Here is a 23,275-nt window from a genome sequence, read left to right as displayed (position 1 = left end):
TGGTTTCCTCATTGGCTTTGTTGGTCAGAAGGTTGCCAAAGGTGATCACATGACCCTGGGACATTGCAACTATCATAAATATGAGTCAGTAGTCAAGCATCCGAATGTAAATCATGTGACCATGGGGATGCTGCAATGATCCTAAATTTGAAAAATGGTCATAAGTCACTTTTTTCAGTGCCGTGGTAACTTTGAATGGTCACTAAGTGAACTGTTGTAAGTCAAGGACTACCTGTATGCCATAAGAGAGCTGTTAGTGCACACATAAAAAAAACAGAAAACTTGATGTCGGTCCAAAATCTCCTCTCCAGATATTGGCTGTTACTGCACCTTTGGTTTTATAGCCTTGCTTAACTTTCAGCAGAGCCATTAAATAAATACTGCATTATTGCCAATGTCTCTCCTGGCAGCAAGGAATTCTACTTACCTCTGTGTATTCCACGTGATCAAATTTGCCACGTTCCTCATGCAAAATTTTAGTAAAATTATATGTTCTCTTTACCAGTTCTCTTCCAAAAAGTTTATTCAGGGTTAAACTACCATATTTTTTGGAGTATAAGACGCACCTTAGTTTTTGGGGGAGAAGGTAAGAAAAAAGCTGATTGGTGAGTGGATCGGCCTCCCGGAATATCCTCAATCAGCTGTTCCCAGAGGTGAATTTTGGCAACAAAATTCCTTGGTTGTGAGCTCTGTGCCTTGCTTTTTTTTCAGTCTCTGAAACTTCTGAAACTCGCTTCAGAAAAAAAGCCTGTGAAACAGCTTCAGAAAAAAAACCTCTTCGTTTCAGAGGCTTTTTTTCTGAAGCTCTGTTTGGAGGCTTTTTTCAGCCACTGAAACCTCCGTTTGAGAGGCTGAGTGGGGATACATTTGGAATATAAGACGCACCCAGATTTTCACCCTCTTTTCTGCGTCTTATATGCCGAAAAATACGGTAGATATCTCCTCTTCAACATATTCCTGAATCTGTTCAGATGTGATAATTGGCTGCTGTCCATATGGCTGATCCAGGTTGAGCAGAAATAGACCGTCTCCACCCCCCACCCCCCAAAAAAAATCTATCTAGGATTCTAGGACATTTAAAGGCCCTCAGATTTGTGTGTTTGTGGAAGAGGGATACAGAGGGACTGGAAACAAACTCTTAGGTCATGGTTATACCCGCCTTTCTGGGGAGTATATTATTATCTATTATTATAATCTATGTTCAATCTATTTTGGGTTAGGATTAGGAGTTGGAACTTCTGTTCTGAAGATATTATTGCAAATTGAAATATCCCTATTTTGTTTCCTTGAATCAAGCTCAAGGTATTTTCATTTCAATAGCATTTATTTTGTTCGTTTTAAATAGTGATAACAAGAACACAATGCTTTAGTTTCGTATTTTGAAAATAGGCTTGTTTCCTAAAAGGAAGTCCTTTGATTTTGGATTTTCTATTTTAATAAAGCAGTATTGTCTGAATGTATTCTATGAAAAAGATTAACCAGGCGATTTTATCACCAAAAACAATTTAGAGTTAAGGAAGTGTCTGAAAATGGAGTAGTTACAAAATAAGCAGGCCAGGTCCCTTAAGAAAGCAGTGCACACTTTGGAGTCTGCTTAACCAATCTGGCAACTCTTAATTGCAGAATTTTAAAAGGCTACCTTTCTTTTTGGTTTTATATCAGAAAAGTCATATTTTCTATTTTTTTCATGGTTTCATCTCTTGTGATTTTTCTTATGTTTTTATACTCTCATCTTGGAATGCTTCTAACACTATTCCTGCATTATTCATATTAAATGAACATAAAACTGAATGCCTTACAAAAAATTTTTTTACTACAGTTCCCAGTCCAACCAGTATGACCATTGGGCAGAAACAGTGGAGGATGTAGTCCAAAATATTTGGACAGGGATATCAAAACTCCAACTCCTGCCTTATCAACATTAAGCATGCCAATAGGTTCTTGTGTATGATTAAGGGCTTTTGAATAGGCAGAGTCTCCAGTCTTACACAGGAAGTATGTGTGGATAGTTGCTTATGAGTAGGAATTCTGTGTACGGTTTTTATCCCCCATAGAATAGAATAGAATAGAATTTTTATTGGCCAAGTTTGATTGGACACACAAGGAATTTGTCTTGGTGCATATGCTCTCAGTGTACATAAAAGAAAAGATACGTTCATCAAGGTACAACATTTACAAGTGGCACCATTTGGATGTATTCCATAATATGTCAGGATGAAAGACTAACCAGGGGAGCTTGGCCTCCTTGGAGGAAATGGGTTGAGTAAACCTGACATGGATAGTATAGGAAAAGTAACAGTGATCCTATACATATATACATTCATTCAAAGAGTCTGAGCAGTTATATGGTTCCCTTTTTACTGGTATTCAGAATTAAGTCAAAATCCATATTGTGGCTGAGAGAATGAAGCTGTTGTTTCGGTATGTGTTTCATACTGTAGTTTATCATTCTGCCTCAATAGAATATGTATAAAGACAACTAAATGGGAATATTTCCAATTCAACCTTGCAGGTAAGTCCATCATGCCTGCTAGGCGCTTCCCATATTGATATGGAGAGCTACTTCTCTATGCTGGGCAAATAAGAATGTCAGGTGCAATTTGTTCTGAGAATCCAAAGAACCCTTTAAAAGAACTGGAGATAGCCTAGAAATAGCAAAATTGATGGATTTCTTAGCTATTCCAACTTGACAATACCGTTGCATTAGATTACATTTTGGAACACACAATTCTAACTCATGAAAATTGGAGTTCCAGAGTCAACAATGTAATCGGCAATCATGCAAACTGGATAAAGCTTCTGAGGACAGGAGTTCATGGGGAAGGACTCCACTAAATCCCATATATAGTGCAGCTCTTTTCCTCAAAGATAAAATATCAGTGTGGCAAAGGTGTGTTAAACATATATTAACGCCAGTGTCAACATGAAGCTAAACTGAAGTAAAATTAATCTCTCAGGTCAAGCTGAGCTCCTGCTATGTATTTTTTTTTTTTTGTGCAGTTCTTTGGAATGTACAGAATTACATTCTTAATATAGGAGAAGGAAAAGACAACAGAAATAAGCATTCCAACATTTTTGGTGTGGCAACTATTAAAATGGATTTTTAATGCAGTTAATCTTCATTTTCTTTATCATATTTTAAATATTACTAGGGATTCACTGAGCCCTGTTATTCTTTTAGATAATGTCAGTTAGTATTACTTCTGGCTATTACCTGGACAGGTCCCTGCAATTTTCTTCCCATGGTTTCAAAATGTTGTTTGACTTTCCTTCCTTCCTAGGGCTGAGAGAGAGCAACTGGCCAAGGTCACCTACCTGGCTTCATGCCTGAGGTAGAACTAGAACTCACAATTACTGAGTTTCAAGTCCAGTGCCTTGATTATTACGGCCTACTCTGTCCAGATCTCCTCATAGTCTCAAATCATCAAGGGGACATATTTTACAGATCAATCCTTCTGATGTCATCAACAAGTTCAGCCAATATTTAGTCATGCTTCCAAAAATAAAACATCTTAAAATTACTGTCTTACTGTAATTATTGGTTACATGTATTTATAAAAATACCATCTTGTTTTGTTATTCAGGAGATAGCTAGGTTGTTAAAAAATCGCTTTTAGGAGTTCTTTAACTCTACAATTTTTTTTCTTTTAAAATTGGTTTAAAAAAAATAGTGACACCTGTTTATGTTTAAAATATATTTTTCTTAATAGCATAAGTATATGCCAACTTATGAAATCATGTGTCTTTTTAGATTCAGAGAGATTAAATAAGCAGTGTTTAGGTATACTTAGGTGTCTCTGTGATGTAACATTTATATAGTAATACAATGTTTATATTTTTAATTTAAAAAGCAAGTGTTCTGACCTGTTAGTTATGCATTATAACAACTATTGTAATGTTTAATGAATGTTTTCATATTTTTCTTCCGTGGTTCCCTTGAAACAAGGTGTGTAGGCAAAATGTATGAGGCTTGATTACTGTAATATTCTTTTTTACTGTCCCGTGGAACTCTCTTTCCCTTTTTTGCTCCTTAAAACATTTGAAAAATCAGAATAATCACTCATATTAAAATGTCTTGAAATTCCCCAGTTTGAAATTGGAATTTTAGAATTAAATACCCTAGAGTTTCAAGTTATGTTAATTACTACCTCTAGATTAAAAAAAAACTCTGCAAAGGTTTTGTCCTTGCAGTTTGTCTACACATTTTGAATATAACCTTCTTTGTAACTAAAAGGGCTATTTATAGTTCCATGTGTTACTAGATTTCAGAGGGCGTCTAAAAAAGTGAAGACCTGTTTCCTATGTCTAATGCTGAGAGGACAAATAACAAGGAAATGTACCTAAAAGCCAATGGAATCAAAGAGATTCTGTGCTTTATTTAAGACACTGCTTGAATTACTTAAATTCTATTTAGGTCACTTCTATTTTATTTTAAAGCTTCAGAGGTGAACTAGTACATTTCAGTGCCCGGGAAAAGGTTCTAAAGATCAAATTAAGAACAATAAAATTATTCAAAATAAAAATGGTAACTTCACAATGATTGAAAAAGACCACAGTTTTTGAAGAAGAATCAAGGATCTTGGGAAAGAAGATACTTGGGCAAGTGGAATTTTAAAGGGAGAAAATGAAAATAGTATATGGGGGCCTTGACTTATGACCATAATTGAGTTCAGAAATATGGTCATAAGTCATTGTCATTAAGCAAATGGCTTTAATAAACACAATTCTTGCTCTCCCAATTCCAATTGTTAAGTGGAATACAGGGGGATGGGGAAAGCCCGAGGAGGTCTGCATTGCAGCACTTCCCCAGCTCTCATGTGGCCTCCTCACTGCTTGGTAGGGCCTCCCCTAACCCTGAGGCACCCCATTCTGCTTCCCATCCCTCTGGGTCCCATCCATCCTTCCATGCCTTGGTCCATCACACTATTTCTCAAGATCATTTTTGGAAAGGAGAAGTAGCTGATCCACCATGTGGCTTTCCGATATGGAAGCAATGTGGTTCCTTCTCAGAAGTGGTCACCATTTTGGAAGCAGCTGCAATTCTCAGATTGTGAGAATTGCAGCCCTTCCCAGGGTAGTCCTGCTGCAGGATGGCAGGAAGCAGCCCTGCCATTCCCAAAATGGCACCTGCTTCTAGAACAGCACCATGCACCAGGAGGTCTGCCTGGTGGTGGATCGGTTGCTTCTCTTTCCCAAAGGCAAACTCACAGACACTAAATAGGTTATGTATGATGTAGTCCCATTATATATAAATGGGACTTCAGCTAACATCTTATGCTCCTATCAACTTGTCATCTTATGCTCCTGCCAGGTGTGTTGTTTGTAGCATGTGGGTTCATTTGTTTATTGAAAGGAGGGAAAATACGAATTTTCGACATTGAAGTTCTGTGCATTCATAATTTCCTAGCTCTCAATTGCTATTAAACATACCTATATTTACTTGGATTGGTAGCTTTGGATCAGATCATCCAAAATATTTTAAAGTCTTAAAGTTAATTGGATTTTTGCATAAGGAACAAGTTAGCTCAGAGAGCTGCTTCAGTTGTCTTGTGATATACATAAAAAAATAGGACACTGTTTTTGTTTTTTCCCGCTTTAAACGAAAGCTTCCTATCTAGTTTCCTTTTGCTGTTTCCGGGGGCGACATGCAAACTGAAGCTTGCAGTATTTCCCACTGTAAGACATTGTATTTTAAATCTGTAGTCGTTGGAGGATGGATCAGCCATATTCTAAAATAGTAAAAAGATACACAGCATCAACTAAAAATGAAAGCAGTCTGCGGTAGCTTTTAATTTTTTAGAAGTCTTATTTAGGTTTGAAGGTTTGTGGAGCACTGAGAAAGAAAGTTAGAAAGTTTCTTTAGGAGATAGAATAGAAACCTTACCTTGAATATATTTTTCTCCTTTCCTCTGTTCTTGCTGTCCTTTTTAACATAGTCCCTGAACAAAACATTTGTGAAATGTACAAACTACCTATCATGGTTTTCTGAGTTTGAGTCAGCCTTACAGCTTTCTTTCCCCCCACATCCCTCCTACTAAACTAACAGCTCTCTGTGTTTGTTTGCCTAAAAGTTTTCCAAAAGCAAACCTCATGGGATGTGCTGCTGATTTTTTTCCCCCTCTGTACCATTGTTCTTAAAAAAAGCCTTTTATCCTAAATAACTGATGCCATGGCTTTTTCACATTTTATTGTTCCTGTGTGTTCCAACTTCAGCATTATCGCCCCAGGAAGTCTGAAAAAGATAAAACCATAATAATAAATAGCAATAATTGACTCCTTTGGCTTGCCAGAGTTATTGTATTTGGAATTGTTAATTACTAAACAGCCAATTATGCAAGGTATAAATTCCATGCGTAGTCACTAGAAAGCTTATTGCCTGCAAGCATTGATTTAAAAATGCACTGATTTTCTTCTGCAGATTCAAAGTACAGAGGGAGAGATTCCACATGCTCCTAACGCAAGTCAGCGGGCTTTAAACAGAACAAAAAAAGGTGAGTAGATTCATTTTTTCTTGTTCCTCCGGAAACATCCCAACCACTAAATGTTGACCCAAGTACTTTAAGCTTTTTAAGTAGTGGCCCACCCATAAGATCCTAGTCTGCCCTTTAATTACATTTCAGATCATAGTGTCGTCTTCTTGTGAAACGGTATCCTAAATGACAGAGGCTGGATCAGACTTGTAACCTTAATTAAGGGTTTGGCTTTTCTGACCCTTCACCAGTTATAGGGTGGAGGTATTGAAGTGGTGCAGTATATTTATATGAGTGAAAGATGCCCTGTCATTTAAAATGACTGTTTTGAACCTTAAAATGACATATCCCAAACCGAAAAGCTTTTTATTATTCTCCAAATGCTGATGATACAAAAATGAAGTCTTCTGTGTTCATCCATTGAGATAAGGTGACAGAGGAGCCCTAAGCATTACCATAAGACACAAGGGTTAAGCCTTAAGTGTGTTCAGGGAGGTTTCCTCCATAGTAAGACTGTTCTAGGATTGAACTTTCTATTTCCAAATCAGAGCATGCAGTGACTGATTATGGCGATGCTCATGTAGTTTTCCCCTTTATTGGGTGTCCACATTAATTGCATCCCTCTGCTGCTCACTATAGGAGAACAACACGGAATGAAAAGAAAAATCCTATGTTTGGAGTAATAAATGGTATAGACTGCAGTAAATAGGTGTCCACCCCTTGATCGGGAAATTGATCAACAAAGATCGTATTTTTCTTTGACCATAGAATGAAACATAGTACCTCTAGTTTTGCTTCAGAATGCGACTGTCATTAGCAGTTGAGAATTCAGTGTGTATATTTACATCTTGGCTCAGGAGCTTTGATACACATATATTTGACCGCCTACTCTTAGTTTAGTTATAAGTATATATAATAAGGAGTTACTACCAGACTAAATCTGTGAGTTTGAGCTCTTCAGACTTGGATTAAACCCTGTGTGGAAATCCTTGGTGTTTGTTTGGATGGTATCTCATTCAATCTGTTAGTTATCTGTCAATCTGTTTCCACTGCTTATTTCGTAAGTCTATTCACAACAGATGTATTATTTTTATATGTTTGCTTATGACTCGCCTCCAAAGCTGCTACTTTGATTTTGTTTTCTTTTTCTTTCTTAAACTGATAAATATATTTTTCATAGCTTTGTTCATTCAAAGATCAGACTGCAGCTGCTTATTTAATAGGGTTGCAGTAAAATATGCATCATCTCGTTGGTTTGCTTCCTTGTTTAAAAAAGCTTGGGCATAAAGATAAAAAACTGTTCGCATTTTTATATTAAATCCATAGAATTTGTTCATTCAGAGATCAGACTGCAGCTGCTATCAAGAACTTATTTAATAGGGTTACAGTAAAATGTGCACTATCTCATTGGCTTGATTCTTTTTTTAAAAAAGTCCAGGCATAAAATTAAAAACATTAACTTTTTAATATTTAATTCATAGAATTTTTTACTTCCATTTCTTTGTATTAACAGCAGGCTTTTTAATTTGCACTGTCTATTTTATGAATAGTGTTTCTTTCTTAATATAAGTGTTCATCATAATCAGCTTAATTTAGTAACGCATTTTTCAGGGAGAGAAAGCTCAGTTCTCTGGTACAGTTAATATGATGTTCCTTTTAGATAATGAATTTTAATTAGAGGAAAACAAGTTTCTCTTTTGTGTATTCAGCATTGGTATTTGTTATTACATAACTCAAGTAGAGGTATGTTTTTCTCACAAGGTTTCCTTTGGTGAAGGACAGACTGGTACAAAAAGTCTCATTTGCTATGTACTATAATATGAAGTGTTGCTATGCACAATATTCAATATTGTTAAAGAAATGTTGATTCAGGAAATCATTTCTATTTTTATTCTTGAATGGCCTAATGGGTATATCTTATACAGGCCATGAGATTTGCCTTACTGGCATTTGCCAAAATTCAAATACACACTTAAAAATAAATTATCTAACTATGCAAGGAAAAAAAAATGAATATTCAAATATCTTAACAGTTTAGAATAGAAACATACATGTCTGAATCTGCTTTATAGTGAGTGGATTTGTTTGATTATCAGGGATATAATATCTTCTATTCTGGCTAGTGGCAATTCGTAAAGGTTTGGCTTCCTAAAATCCTTTAATTTGGAAGAACCCTGGACCAAAGCTGACAGTTTCCTGGATGCAAAGTATATGCTCGCTAAGAAGAAACAGTGGGGCTATACACTGAAATTCAGGATTAATTCAAACTAGCATTCTGTTTGAGCTAAATTAGAAGTCATGGCCTTGATCATTATTTTCTTTTCACTTCCTTCTAAAAAACTCAGGTCTGAATATGTAGACTTCTTTTCCGTGTTTTATTTTTGCAGCAGCCTTACATGTTTTATCCAACCATACTTTACAGCCCTTCTTTTGTTTACAGAACTTCTTTTTTCCTAGTCTAACATCTTCCCTATTCTACTGTTGATTCTACCGAATAGTAAACATACCTACAGTGATTTTTCACACATTCCAGTCTTCGGCTTTTTCTATTTCTTATAAATTACAGGAACAAAAATATTGCACAGCATATTGGTTGGCGTGACATGACAGTTGGAAGCGGTACAGAAGAGGGAAGCCAAAACGATCAAAGGGCTCAATCATGGTTAAAATGTTTAAAATCTGGGATTTATTTGTATTATTTATTATTATAATTACTCAAACATCATGCAGGGTGTGGAGAGAAGAGATGAGAATTTCTCCCTCTCTCAAAAGAGTAAAACTAGAGGCTATTCAAGATAAGTGTCCAGAAGGAAATCTAAAACAGACAGAAGTTCTTGCAGCTCATAATGAAACTGTGGAATTCGTTATCACAGGATGTGGCAATGGCCATTAACTTGGATAATTTTAAAAAGGGAGGGGATAGATTCAAGGAAGGCCTAATTAAGGGCTAATAGTCTTGACTATTCAGTGTTACGTAGGGATACAGGACAGCCTACCTCTAAATACTAGTTGCCGAGGAGCAATGGCTGGAAAAAAATAAGTCTACATTCTTCTTCTTGTAAGGCAGATCTCAGAAAGAAACAAAAAGATGTGTATTGGTCCGATGTAGCAGAACTGTTCTGATAGCTGTGGAAGATTGCAATCTGACACATTCAAAGAGAGCAGATTGGAGAAAGCTTTATTATTGATCAGGATGCAGTGAACGTAGTGGGACATTTCAGTGAACTTTATAGGATGTTTTCTGGGTAGAAATCTTCAGATCGTAACATATTCATTAGAATATTGGCACAGAGTGGAATGAGATTGGTTATTGATCCCTTCCCCTTATATTTGCTTAATTATTTCTATTATTGAAAAGACAACACATCTGCATAGCACGTTCTATTTATATACATAGCACATTCTATTTATATATATTTCTGTTTGGTGGGCATGCATGCCTAGACAGATACAAGTATAAACACAAACAGGCTTCATTTGTGGAATGCTGCTTGTTCAACAGTGTGTGTCCACTAGTGGAAAAGGCGAGGCAACTTTGATGAAATATCTCCCCAGCCCACCTCTTAAACCCTAAACAGCTGCTGTTCTGGGTAAAATCGCCTCTTCAGCTCTCCCTTTTTGCTGCCAGTAGTAAATTCCATTTGTGGGATGTTGCCAAAGGCAGAAAGAAAGGGTAGATTCAGCCCCATTGTATCCTGAGCTCTTCAAACCTTAAAAGCCCAGTTAGGACCCTTTAAGGGCTTGTATTGTGTGAGGAATGGCTGCAATTTCAGCAGCTCTTAAGTGTAAATGATCCATGACCATTGTTTCTGGGGCATTACCGCTGTGACAATGCAGTACTCTATGTTTGGACATTCTCCTTCTGAGCACCCTTCTTGTTTATAATAGAATTCCAAGCATATTATCTTTGCAATATGAAAATCCATTGGAGAGAGAAAAAGAGAGAGAGAGTCATGCAAACTGAGGATCAAAAGCAATGAAGGGCCTTGCTGGGTTTTATTTATTTTGATTACAAGAGTGCCATCTGTGTTATATTTTAAAACCACACAAAATAAGGCCAACATTCTTCTAATAGGAGAGAGGAAAAATTTGGAAGTCTTCCCCCAAAACTAACTTCTGTTCATCTCTCAGCTATGTATTTGCGTAAATAATCAGATTGTTTACATTTAGAAGCAACATATTAATAATGTCTGAGGATGTGTTTTCAATACATAAAAATTGACTTTAATTTGCCCTTATCTAGTCTGCAAGGAATTCTCCTTCATTTGTTCTGATTTTTTAAAAGCTGTTTTTGCTCTTACAGATGTAAAACACTTGAAGTTTCTGGTAGTTTAGGATTGTCTTCAATCCACTTATTACTCCATTCTTTATGAACTACAGTTTTTGTAAGTAACGTAGTCCAGGAGTCCGAAAAATGGATTACATTTGATTCATCAAAAGTAGCTCTACATTTTAAAAGTCCTTTGTTGAAAATCATCACTCTGTGGCTTATTTATTTATTTATTTATTTATCAATACATAATATATAATACGTAATACATACACATACCCTGGACCTGTGGGAATGTTTTAAAGTCTGCCCCACACAGAACATTGGCTATTTTCCCAAACACTCTTGCAAGTTGTGGATGAAGCTGCAGCATATAGCATGTTGAGCCATGTCTGGGTTGGCTTGAAGGAGATATAGGTTCTGTCCAGTTCTAAGCTTTGCCTGCTTCCGTCCTAGCTGAACAATTGCCTCTGTGTCTTTTCTTTAGTTAGGGCTCTGTACAGAATAAGATGTGTGTCAGTTTTGTTTACCCTCAGAAAAGCACATGACTTAAATGCCTCTTTAAACAAAAATTCAAAACAGAGTTCTACTTTTTCCAAGTAAAAAAAAAAACCCTGAAAAGTTCAAAAATACTTAAAGCATTGAGATGCAATATCTCATTCATTCATTCATTCATTCATTCATTCATTCATTCATTCATTCATTCATTCATGTACAGTATCTATATTTATATCCCTATGCTGCACATGGAGACAGTATCCTTTTAAACATACAGTATGCCACTGAAGCAAAAATAAAAAATAATTAAAAATACACCCTGTGCAGTCGATATTCAATTATTTAGTACATTTATAAGCCTCCCATCTCATATAAATGACTGGATAGCTCTCAATTAAAACCGAATAAAAAGGAATTTTAAAAAACCCAACTAGAATTAAGAATAACAAAGATATAGGAGATGACCAGGTTGAGCCTGAGCCTGTCAAAGCGTCATCCGTTTCGAGTCCCTTTCCGCCTACAAGAGGTCCAGACTCCCTTGAATTCCATTTGCTTTGACTGTTAGTAGTTCAGATTCTTGTGGAGAGCTGTAGCATAAAACAAACCTATAGCCATTTAAACCCCCTTGCTTCCTGATTTCTTGCACCTGACAAAAAATGACATAAAAACAAATAAGGATACTTATACCTAGTCTTGAAAGAGGCTCACCCATGGTATCAGGATCCTAGACTTCATGGCCAAGCCAGGTTTTTAGTACCTTGCAAAAAGTCAGCAGGGTTGGAGCAAGTCTAATTTCTGGGGGGGAATGATGTTTCATTAATTAATATGTGAATTGTGAATTGAAAAAACTGGGTTCAAAGTCCAGCCGTAACCAGAGAATTTCATTAGCTCTTTTTAGGTTATGTCCTAAAACTCAGTACTGTTTGCTCCAGAAGTTCATCTTGAGAATAATATAAGGGGTGACCCCAGCACCTTAGAATAAAGTGTCATCATATAAGGTAAAGAAAGAAATTAACCATCTAAAGGCCCAATTAAGGGCTAAACAGAGCCAGAGAAACAATCAGGCTTTGTCTGAAAGCTGAGAATGAGTGCCAGCTTTTGGGTTGGTAGGTCAGGGCTTTCTCAGCTGAATGAACAAATGCATGTATCCTCTTGCCAGCTAAATGGAGAATTGTGTACATGCTGGAAAATCTGCTGAGCCGTTAATATTTGTCTCCTTTCCTGTTCCCCTCATCCCCACTGATAGATCAGCTCTTACGATCAGCAAGTCAGCATTCTGACAGCAGCGGCTTTGCAGAAGATTCTTCCACCGACTGCTTCTTGCTCAATCAACTGCAGGTAAATTTCTTGGATTGCTTCATTTCTACTTTTCCCATTCTTAGCAGCCTGTCGTGTGAGCAAGGAGACCCTTTGGCATTCCTAGAGGATACGTGGGAAAGGTCCTGTTTTTTAGGATTCTAATTCAGTAGCAGGACGTTTCCTTTGTTACCTGGATGGTTGGATTGAACTGCAGCAGAACCTTCTAGCTACAAGACCTGATATTTCTTTTTTCCACCATTATTGCAAGATGTAATCATCACATTCCAGGTACATTACCACCAGCAGCATAAAAATGCAGTACTCACAACCGCATATAGCATTGATTAGGGAAGAGTCTTTAGAATAGAATAGAATTTTTATTGGCCAAGTGTGATTTGACACACAAGGAATTTGTCTTGGTGCATATGCTCTCAGTGTACATAAAAGAAAAGATACCTTCATCAAGGTACAACCCTTACAACACAATTGATGGTCAGTATATCAATATAAATCATAAGGATTGCCAGCAACAAGTTATAGTCATACAGTCATAAATGGAAAAAGATTGGTGATGGGAACTATGAGAAGATTAATAGTAGTGCAGATTCAGTAAATAGTTTGACAGTGTTGATGGAATTATTTGTTTAGCAGAGTGATGGCCTTCGGGAAAAAACTGTTCCTATGTCTAGTAAAAGTTTAACTTAATTAAAAGTTAAACTAAAAGTTTAAAAGTTAAAATTAAAATTAAAAATTAAAAGTTTAACTTAATCAGCCAAATATTTCTGGAAATGCTGGCTTATTTTCTTGATACTGTATATCATGGCTTCATAAACTTCTTTGGAAAAGAGCACTGAGTGACATTGAAGATACTACCAAGAAGACTATGTTTCTGTTGAATACCTGCCCTCTAAATCAAGAGTCAACAACATCTTGCTTTCTGTCCATTTCCCATTCTCTTGTGTTTTATTTAGTGAATTACTGAACAGAAACATTATGACCTATAGCTTTTGGTAGATGACTCACTCTATGACCCATTAAGTTTGGCTCCAGCAGAAATCCATTTTTTATCAGTCAAACTGAAGCAAGCAGATACATCACTTCAGAGCCTGGATGTCTAACCTTTCGGCTTGCCTGGGCCACATATAAAATACATAATAGTAAATGTATATAAATAACAGGCTTCATTTATTTTTTAAATATTTTCATTACTTTATGGGGCTGCGTTACTAACTGTCCAGGGCTGCATGTGGCCGGCGGGCTGCAGGTTGGAGACACCTGCTTTAGAGCAGTGGTGCCAAGGGAGTGTATAGACCTGCTTCTCATCCTATACAAAAGCCATCCTTTGAGCCCAAATATTTCTGCTACATAGCAGGAAACCCCCCCCCCCATTGCTCATGATAAACAAAAGGGAACCAAGGTAGTGTCAGGGTAAATTGAAAGGGAAGGTGAAAATTATGATTAAGAACCACAGTTGCCATATTTTCTATACCCGTGTTTTTCTGCTTTAGAGAAGGAATTCATTGGAGTAGTGAGGAAAGCCAAAAGGAATTTTCTTGAGAGTCCATACTTTGCCCAAGGATAGACTGGTAAAAACAGATTTCTAAACAGGCTATGTGACCAAAAAACAGATTTATAAAAAGGATCTGAGTAATTTTTTAAAAGGAAATATTAGTTTAATTATGAATGTGTTTACTCAGGCAAAAGACCTATTAAATTCACTACTTGGGAAGGATTTGATATTGCTGTCAAATCAGAAACAATCAAAAATAGGAAGTTGGTTGTTGTTTTTTTTAATTGTGGATTTACTTCTCTTGCTTTTGGCTTGTTCCCTTGACTACCTATTCCACTGTAGTTATGCAAGACTGAACACAGAGAGAGAGGAGGAGAGAGAGAGAGAGAGAGAGAGAGAGAGAATGAATGAGAGGTTATAAAAAGAGAGAAAGAACAACAACACAATATTGTTGTGACAAATAAATAAATAAATAAATAAACAATCTCTTTGGATTATGTTTCCCTTTGAATCCCTCCCATTCCATAGTTGTATTTAGGGCTGCAGGGTCTCTGTGTCCTACTTCCTGACTGTTACTTCTTTGTGTTAACTCTGCTTGGTTTCCTGCTTCCCTGGAGTAGATGGCATGAATAATGGCTCTGCCTGATGCCTAATAAAGAAGCCAGGAGGACAACAAACAAAGTGTGTGGGCAAAAAAACCCCAGCCTGCTGAACTTTGGGGACTCTGTGTACCCAGTTCTTCTTTGGAATGGGAGATTGTGTATATAACTCATGTGCGGTGCCGAGGACACAACACAACGGGAAAGGGTGGAGGGTATTCAAAGACAAATCACTCCTGCCTGCCAGATTTTATTGGTAAAGGCAGACATAAGAAAGGCTCAGAAGGAGGGGAACCTAAGTTAGCAGAAGGGCAAGAGGGCTGTCGTTCTGTTTCCAGTCTACTTGGGACTTTAAAGGTCAGAAACGGGTAAATAAATAATGAGACTGGAAATAAGAGATAAGCAGGGTTGGGGGAATAATATCACAAGCTTCTTTAGAATTTCCCAACCAGCTTTAAATAATGTCAAGACTTCTCAAGTGAAAAGTAGATCTGTGCTGTTGTTTTTTTACAAGTCTTGATAAGAGTTTTCAAAGTTAGGGCAATCATTTCCAGATTTTCATAGCTTACAGCCACCAATATCTTTTACAATCAAAACTGGGAATGCTTTTTAAGTTTTTTTTTTTTAAAAAATGTTATGAGTGAAATTTAACAAAGAGAAATAAAAACAGTATATACAGGCAGTCCTTGATTTGTGGCCATAATTCAGCCCAAAATTTCTGTTGTTAAGTGAAATATTCGTTGAGTGAGTTTTGCCCCATTGTACAACCTTTCTTGCCTCAATTGTTAAGCGAAGCCCCACAATAAATTAGTAACACAGTTCTTAAATTAATCTGGCTTCCCCATTGATTTTGCTTGTCAGAAGTTCACAAAAGCTGATTGTAGGATCCCGGGATACCACAACCATCATAAATATGAGTCAGTTTCCTTTTGTCTGGTGTTTGAACACGTGATCATGGAGATGCTGCAAAAGTCGTAACTGTGAAAAAGGGGTTATAAGTCACTTTTTTCAGGGCCATTGTAGCTTTGCACGGTCACTAAATGAACTGTTGTAAGTCGAGGATACCCTGTAACATAGGTGCAATATATAAAAAAAAATACTACCTACAGGTGGTCCGCAACTTAGGACCACAATTGAGCTCAAAATTTATATTGCTAAGTGAGAAATTTGTTAAGTGAGTTTTGTCCCATTTTACAACTTTTCTTGCCACATTTGTTAATTGAATCACTGCAGTTGTTAAATGAGTAACCCGGTTGTTAAATGAATCTGGCTTCCCCATTGTCTTTGCTTGTCAGAATGTGGCAAAAGATGGTCACATGAGCCTGGGACACAGCAACCGTCATAAATGTGAGTCAAACACAGTGTCAAGCATCTGAAAGTAAATCACGTGACCATGGGGATGCTGCAACAGTCGTAAGTCTAAAAAATGGTCATAAGCCACTTTTTTTCGGTGCCGTTAGTAACTTCGAATGGCCTGTAAGTCAGGGGTCTCCAACCTTGGCAACTTTAAGACTTGTGGACTTCAATTCCCAGAATTCTTCAGCCAGCTTTGCTGGCTGAGGAATTCTGGGAGTTGAAGTCCACAAGTCTTAAAGTTGCTAAGGTTGGAGACCCCTGCTCTAAGTGAACTACTGTAAATCGAGGACTATCTGTATACATTTTATATGCGGCCTACTGTCCGCTTCACTACAAAGGCAATTGCAAAACAGTGATTTGTCCAGGAAGAAATTGACCCTGTTGTGCCTGTCTGAAAAAAATGCCCTGAGATGGAGAACAACTTGTCTGGAGCAATGAAAACTTGGTCCATGGAGGTTTAAAGAACTGCCTTCCCCGAGTCTCTGTGAAATTGTCAGAGCCAGCCAAGCGCATAAGCAGCTGCCTGGAAAAAGTAAAAAAAAAATGAATCCCAGTGAACAAGTTACCTTGAAATAGAATTGCATTGTTTAACAATGTATGCTGAGGACGTTGTAGAATCACCTTTTGTCGTGTCCCACTCCTCCGCTGACGGCTGGGTCAGGGAAATCCGAATCAGGCTTGCCTCTGCAGCTCTGCCCAAAGTCCTAGCAAAGTCCTCAGAGCAGGCAGGAGACCAGTAAGTGACTTCAGCAAGATAAGTTCGACTTTTGCCTGACTCAGAGACTGCCAGAAAGTAGCTCCTTTATATAGGCCATGGGGTGTGGCTCCATGACTCAGCACTCATTAAGGCCTGCCCCTCCCTTCCCTCTGTTGCCTCCGCCTCTCCAATCTTCTGATGCGAGGGTCACTCCAATCAGCTGTTCTTGGGAGTAAACCCTCCTCAGGCTCACCTGCTGTGGAGGAGGGGGAGGGGTCTAGCTGCTCCGTTTGCCTGGGCATGGAGTCAGGGCTGGGGCAGGGAGATGCTCCTTCTTCTGCAGTTTGTGGGGGCATGGAGCCAGGACTTGGGCCGGAAGGCATACATTCCTCAGTGTTGGGGAGCAGGTAAGAAGGCCCCGGCTGCTCTGAGGGCGGGCAAGACACAACACCTTTTTCACGGTGATGAAAAGACGAGTGCGCTGTTTTGTATTATAGTGTTATTACTCCTCCTTTCCCTCACATCGCCATTTCTCCATGTCATTTCTCTCCGCCATTTCTCTCCTCAGGGGCACGACTCGCTGCAGGCCATGGGAAGCAGTGCTGACAGCTGTGACAGTGAAAACACAGTGACATCCTACAGCGAAGAACTCAAGACGCCAGTGGCTGAACCAGAGGGCTGTTTCAGTGAGCTTGATGAGGAGAATTTCCTCTTGGAAATGAAGAAGGAAGAGGAAGTATCTGTGGTGAATGTAAGAGGAGGCCAGGACAGGTTGGAATGTCAAGATGGACTTTCTTCAAATGGCAAAAAGGACGAGTTTGACGGAGGTGGCTTAGAAAGAAGAAACGAAGTTGCTTCTGTCCGTGAAGCAGAATCGGAAGCATTGGATGAAAGCAGCGAAGAGAGTGATGTGGATAAGAGCAGTGAGTGCGAGTTCCTTCCCTATAAAACCCACCATGTTCTCAAATCAATGTCATCTCTAGAAAGTAGCTGCTCCTCTCCCTCTTCTGTGGAGCGGGTTAATATTGCTTTACAGAGAGCCCAGAGAAAGGACAGCACGTCTTCCAGTCCCAGAACAGATCGCCCCCTGCTCAGATCAAAGGACCTTCTTTTTAAGAAAAGGCATCATGTCTCAGAACTGGGTTATCCTCTGAGACGCTCCCAGTCCCTCCCAACCACTCTTCTCAATCCAGTGCGAGTTGTCTCCTCCGTGAATCTCCAGCTAAACCCAGGCAAGCAAATGCTGTGTGGCCCTCCTTCTTTCACATACCTGTATGACACACAGGATGATCCCGGGAAGGAAAATACCCCAGAAGAAACATCCTTTGGAGACGTTGACAAGAGCTCTGCTCCTTTATGTAAATCCACCCTCCACATTGCTCCGTCACCCATGAGGAAGGAACCTTCCCAGCCTGTTGGAAACAAGGGGCCAGATGAAAATCGCAGCAGGATCCAGAGCTGCCCTTTGCACCTCCCGCCGTGCATGTCTCAGTCTTCGTGTTCTCTGCATTCTCTCCACTCTGACCTTCCAGACCGGCAATTCCAGGGCCAAACAAGGACATTTAGTACACACAGCATCCCAAGCACCCCTGGCTCTTCCTGCGGGGGATTGCTCTCCCCTTTTGGCTGCCCTCATATGTTGAGACACGTTGGACATCCCCACGGGTTTCATTCCCCAAACCCTCCCTCCACTGTTGAAATGCAACTGAGACGAGTCTTGCATGAAATCAGGAACTCCTTGCAAAACCTCTCACAGGTAAGAGAAAGTGGAACTTTTTTTTTTTATTTGCATTTATATCCCGCCCTTCTCTGAAGACTCAGGGCGGCTTACACTATGTCAAGCAATAGTCTCATTCTATTTGTATATTTATATACAAAGTCAACTTATTGCCCCCCCAACAATCTGGGTCTTCATTTTACCTACCTTATAAAGGGTGGAAGGCTGAGTCAACCTTGGGCCGGGCTCGAACCTGCAGTAATTGCAGGCTCTGTGTTCTAATAACAGGCTTCTCTACTGCCTGAATTACTGAACCTGCAGTAATTGCAAGCAGCTGTGTTAATAACAGACAGACTTAGTCTGCTGAGCCACCAGAGGAACTGGTTGCTAGAATCCAGTCCCTTCTCTGTTCCATGGATGCTGGATTGCAGTGCCCATCTTCTCTACCCATATGGATTGGATCATTGTGGATGATGGGAAAGAATAGTCGGATTCTGTAGCTTAGAAGGCCAAGTAGAATAAAATGTATTAATGGCTTAGGGCTGACAGGACAAGGAGCATAGGGGATTGTTACATGCTGCCATTATTTTCCTACTTAAATGCATAATCTTTGAGATCAAAGGGATGCTAAGCAGATATTTCATATGTCAATGATTGTGATGTTAAGAAGAGAAGTTTTTGGCTCAAGAATAACCATTAAACTAAGATTTGAGCATCCAGATAAAATGCCTTTTTTCAATGGCTTATGCTGCCTCTTACATATACAAATTAAAGTTGAAATATATATATATTCTCTTTCATGCTTTCTTTTAAGAAGCATGAATTTAATCTTTTTATTTTTTTTTCTCCTTGGAGAAAAAGCATGCATCAAGTACATTAAAGAGGATGAAACGCAGCATGGGGCAATTTATGCTGTGCAAATTTCTGGACAGCATTCATAAAACTGAAAAAAGGGACCCATGTGGGAATTCTGGGATTGTGGCCCATGATTTGTCATGAAGACAACTAACCTGAATATTTTGAATATTGTATTTTACTTCTCTGACTAATCCATTATCATTTAGTATGACAGCCTTCCTTTAGCAGCCTCCTTCCACAAAGCATGTCAACATTTTTTCTCTTATTTGTACTTTATATCTCTGTCACATAATTTCTCTGTCACATTGTAGGATGATTACCAAAGGCTTGTGTTTGGGAGGGAAGTGTTGGAGAGATTCAACTTTTTTGAACAGAACTTTTGAATATAAAATCTCTCATTTAGCATCTAAAAGAAAGTGGCATAATTATTTTTCATGTGGATTATCAAGTGGAAAGTGAATAGAGTTTACCAGCTGTATTGTGAAATTCATTGACTGAATGTGAAATTGTTTTTACACTCTTGTTTACGGAATGTAATGTTTTTCCTTGGCATCTTTAATTCATAAAGCTCCAGGGTATACTGGCCTAGCCATGTTGAAACAACTCTAGGGGAGTGTCTATGTGTAACCTTATTTCACAGATAAGTAACTCCATGGGTGGTATCATTTTGCTATTTATAGAAGGATGGAAAGGGCGGAGAAGGGTTTTCAATCTAGAACTATTCCTTTGCTTACCTGAAAAATCCTGAAGCTGTCTATATAATTGCATCAACTTGCATGAGGGACTGCTATTGGTTTATATTTTCAAGTGCTAGAGCAATAGCAATAGCACTTAGACTTATATACTGCTTCAAAGTGTTTTTACAGCTCTTTTTAAGAGGTTTACAGAGTCAGCATATTGCCCCCAACAATTTGGGTCCTCATTTTGCCCACCTCGGAAGGATGGAAGACTGAGTTAACCTTGAGCCTGATGAGATTTGAGCTGCCAAACTGCAGGCAGCCAGCAGTCAGCAGAAGTAGCTTGCAGTACTGCACTCTAACCACTGTGCCACCATGGCTCATAGAACTTCCTTGTACGTGTCGACGTATTTAGAAGTCTATGATTCTGCAACAGGGGCAGAGTCAATCTGAAGGGTAATTCCACATCTTCAAACAGAGAAGGGATGGAGGAAACTCTGCTCGTTTTGAGGGAGGGGCCTAGATTGGAGGCTGAGGATCAAAAATCTGTTCCTCGCTTCACTACATATATCAGTGGAATTCACCCAGCAAGTTGGGTTCTAGAAAAGCAGAAGGTGCAAGACCCAGTACTCCTTCTGCAAGTCCATGATTCATTCTCACATTGTCTGCTGTGTCAGGGCTTGACTGTCATTGCCTCTGGGGGTTAAAATTATGTGACAGGTGTATGTTTGTTTTTCTTCTCCCTAGAACACTACGATGAGAACTCATGACTTCACTGGAGCCTCTTACGGCATTCAGAGATCATCCATTCTACCTCTCTATGAAGTAAATGGCACTTTTGTTCCTTCCATCCATAATAGACAAGCTTAGGAAACAGATACCGTGTTTCCCTGAAAATGAGAGATCCCCTGATAATAAGCCCTCCCCCAAAAATAAGTCCTCCCCCAAAATATTTACACGCATGCGCAGCCAGTCCCTGCCATTTCCTCTGGTTAGGGTTAGGGAGACAGAGCTGGAAATCAGGTAAGACGGCAAGAGGATCCCCATCTTGCTCCACGCCCCAAAATAATAAGACCTCCCTGAAAATAAGGCCAAGCACTTATTTCGGGGTTCAAAAAAATATCAGACAGTGTCTTATTTTCAGGGAAACACGGTATAAAGATCCCATTTTCAGGGTGTCCATGTTATCTGTATGTATATACTATGAAGCCTTTTTGTGATGAAATTTAGTTGGCTATGTCTTCCTTCTCAAAAAGGAAAAAAATGGATTGATAACGTGTATTGGTTGTACTTTTACATATGAATAGTCCCTGCTTAAGGACTACTTATTCAGTGACCATTTGAAGTTGCAGTGATGCTGAACAAGTGGTACATACGACTGGTCCTTGAAATTCCAGCCTTCATAGCGTCCCTACGGTCACATGATCTTGATTTGGGCACTTGGCAATTGGCTCACACTTACGTCAGATGCAGTGTCCCATGATCATGTGATTGCCCTCTGTGACCTTCCCTGCCAGCTTCCCACAAGCAAAATCAGTGGGGAAGCTGGTAGGAAAGATAACAAGTCTCTCTGGTAAGTTACTCCTGCCAATTTCTATACCAAAGAGCCCTCTTTAGAGATCTCAAACACCATAGCACATATTCCTCCTTGCCCACATTCCATATTGTATGTCTGCCTACCTAGCCATGTTTGCACGGTGCCACAGCAGCCCCTGCTTAGTCATACGCCATTACACTCGCCACCCATTTGCCTGCTTGCAAGTCGTCCTGGTGATTTCCTGCTGGCTTCCCCAGCAATAAGTTGCAAGTTGCAGTCACGTGAGGTTCTCGCATAAGGATGGTAGTTGAGACTGTTAAAATTTCCATGGCTAAGTGATGCAGTCACATTTATTTATTTATTTATTTATTTATTATTCGAATTTATATACCGCCCTATCTCCCAAAGGACTCAGGGCGGTTTACAGGCATATAAAACATCAATATCAATATACAAATTAAAATAATCCTTAAAAAACTTATTCTAGCGCCCGAATTATTAAAAATAGAAATATAAATATCAAATATAAATATTAAAATCAATTTAAAACCCCTCTAAATTTAAAAATCTAAGCCAGTCCTGCACAGATGAATAAATGTGTCTTGAGCTCGCGACGGAAGGTTCGAAGGTCAGGAAGTTGACGGAGTCCTGGGGGGAGTTCGTTCCAGAGGGTGGGAGCCCTCACAGAGAAGGCCCTTCCCCTGGGCGTCGCCAACCGACACTGCCTAGCTGACGGCACCCTGAGGAGTCCCTCTCTGTGAGGCGCACGGGTCGGTGAGAGGTATCTGGTGCAGTAGGCGGTCCCGTAGATAACCCAGCCCTATGCCATGGAGCGCTTTAAAGGTGGTCACCAAAACCTTGAAGCGCACCGGAAGGCCACAGGTAGCCAGTGCAGCCTGCGCAGGATGGGTGTTATCACGGGAGCCACGAGGCTCCCTCTATCACCAGCGCAGCCGCATTCTGAACTAACTGCAGCCTCCGGATGCCCTTCAAGGAAGCCCCATGTAGAGGCGTTGCAGTAATCCAGGCGAGGCGTCACAAGGCGTGAGTGACCGTGCAAAGGGCCTCCCGGTCCAGAAAGGCGCAACTGGCGCACCAGGCGAACCTGGTAGAACGCTCTCCTGGAGCGGCCGTCAAATGATCTTCTAGAGACAGCCGTTCATCCAGGAGGGCGCCTAAGTTGCGCACCCTCTCCATCGGGGCCAATGACTCGCCACCGATGGTCAGCCGCGGTTAGCTGACTGTGCGGGATGCGGCATCCACAGCCACTCTGTCTTGGAGGATTGAGCTTGAGCCTGTTTCTCCCCATCCAGACCCGTCGGCCTCCAGGCACCGGGACAGCACTTGATAACCGTTGGGGTGGTCGGTGTGGAAAAATACAGCTGGGTGTCATCCGCGTACAGCTGGTACCTCACACGAACCCACTGATGATCTCACCCAGCGGCTTCATGTAGATGTTGAACAGAAGGCGAGAGGATCGATCCCTGCGGCACCCACAAGTGAGGGGCCTCGGGGCCGACCTCTGCCCCCTGTCAACACCGACTGCGACCGGTCGGAGAGATAGGAGGAGAACCACCGATGGCGGTGCCTCCACTCCCAATCCCTCCAACCGGCGCAGCAGGATACCATGGTCGATGGTATCGAAAGCCGCTGAGAGGTCTAATAGGACCAGGGCAGAGGAACAACCCCTATCCCTGGCCCTCCAGAGATCATCCACCAACGCGACCAAAGCCGTCTCCGTGCTGTAACGGGCGGAAACCGGACTGGAGCAGGTCTAGATAGACAGT

At 39.9% G+C, this 23,275-nt stretch overlaps 1 protein-coding gene across 2 annotated transcripts in view; it reads left to right on the top strand.

Moving 5' to 3' along the window:
- Nucleotides 1–23,275, top strand: part of ITPRID2 (ITPR interacting domain containing 2) — a 79,442-nt gene that overhangs the window by 38,620 nt on the left and 17,547 nt on the right. For both annotated transcript variants that reach the window (XM_058189368.1, XM_058189377.1), the window contains 4 exons: nucleotides 6,419–6,491; nucleotides 12,485–12,576; nucleotides 17,268–18,455; nucleotides 20,699–20,776. In XM_058189368.1, the coding sequence (XP_058045351.1) occupies nucleotides 6,419–6,491; nucleotides 12,485–12,576; nucleotides 17,268–18,455; nucleotides 20,699–20,776 (1,431 nt within the window). The remainder of the gene's footprint in view (nucleotides 1–6,418; nucleotides 6,492–12,484; nucleotides 12,577–17,267; nucleotides 18,456–20,698; nucleotides 20,777–23,275) is intronic.

Source organism: Ahaetulla prasina, chromosome 1 (assembly GCF_028640845.1).
Source record: "Ahaetulla prasina isolate Xishuangbanna chromosome 1, ASM2864084v1, whole genome shotgun sequence".
NCBI lineage: Eukaryota > Metazoa > Chordata > Lepidosauria > Squamata > Colubridae > Ahaetulla > Ahaetulla prasina.
The sequence above is the reverse complement of the archived record's forward strand: the minus strand, read 5'-3'. Positions and strand labels throughout refer to the sequence as shown.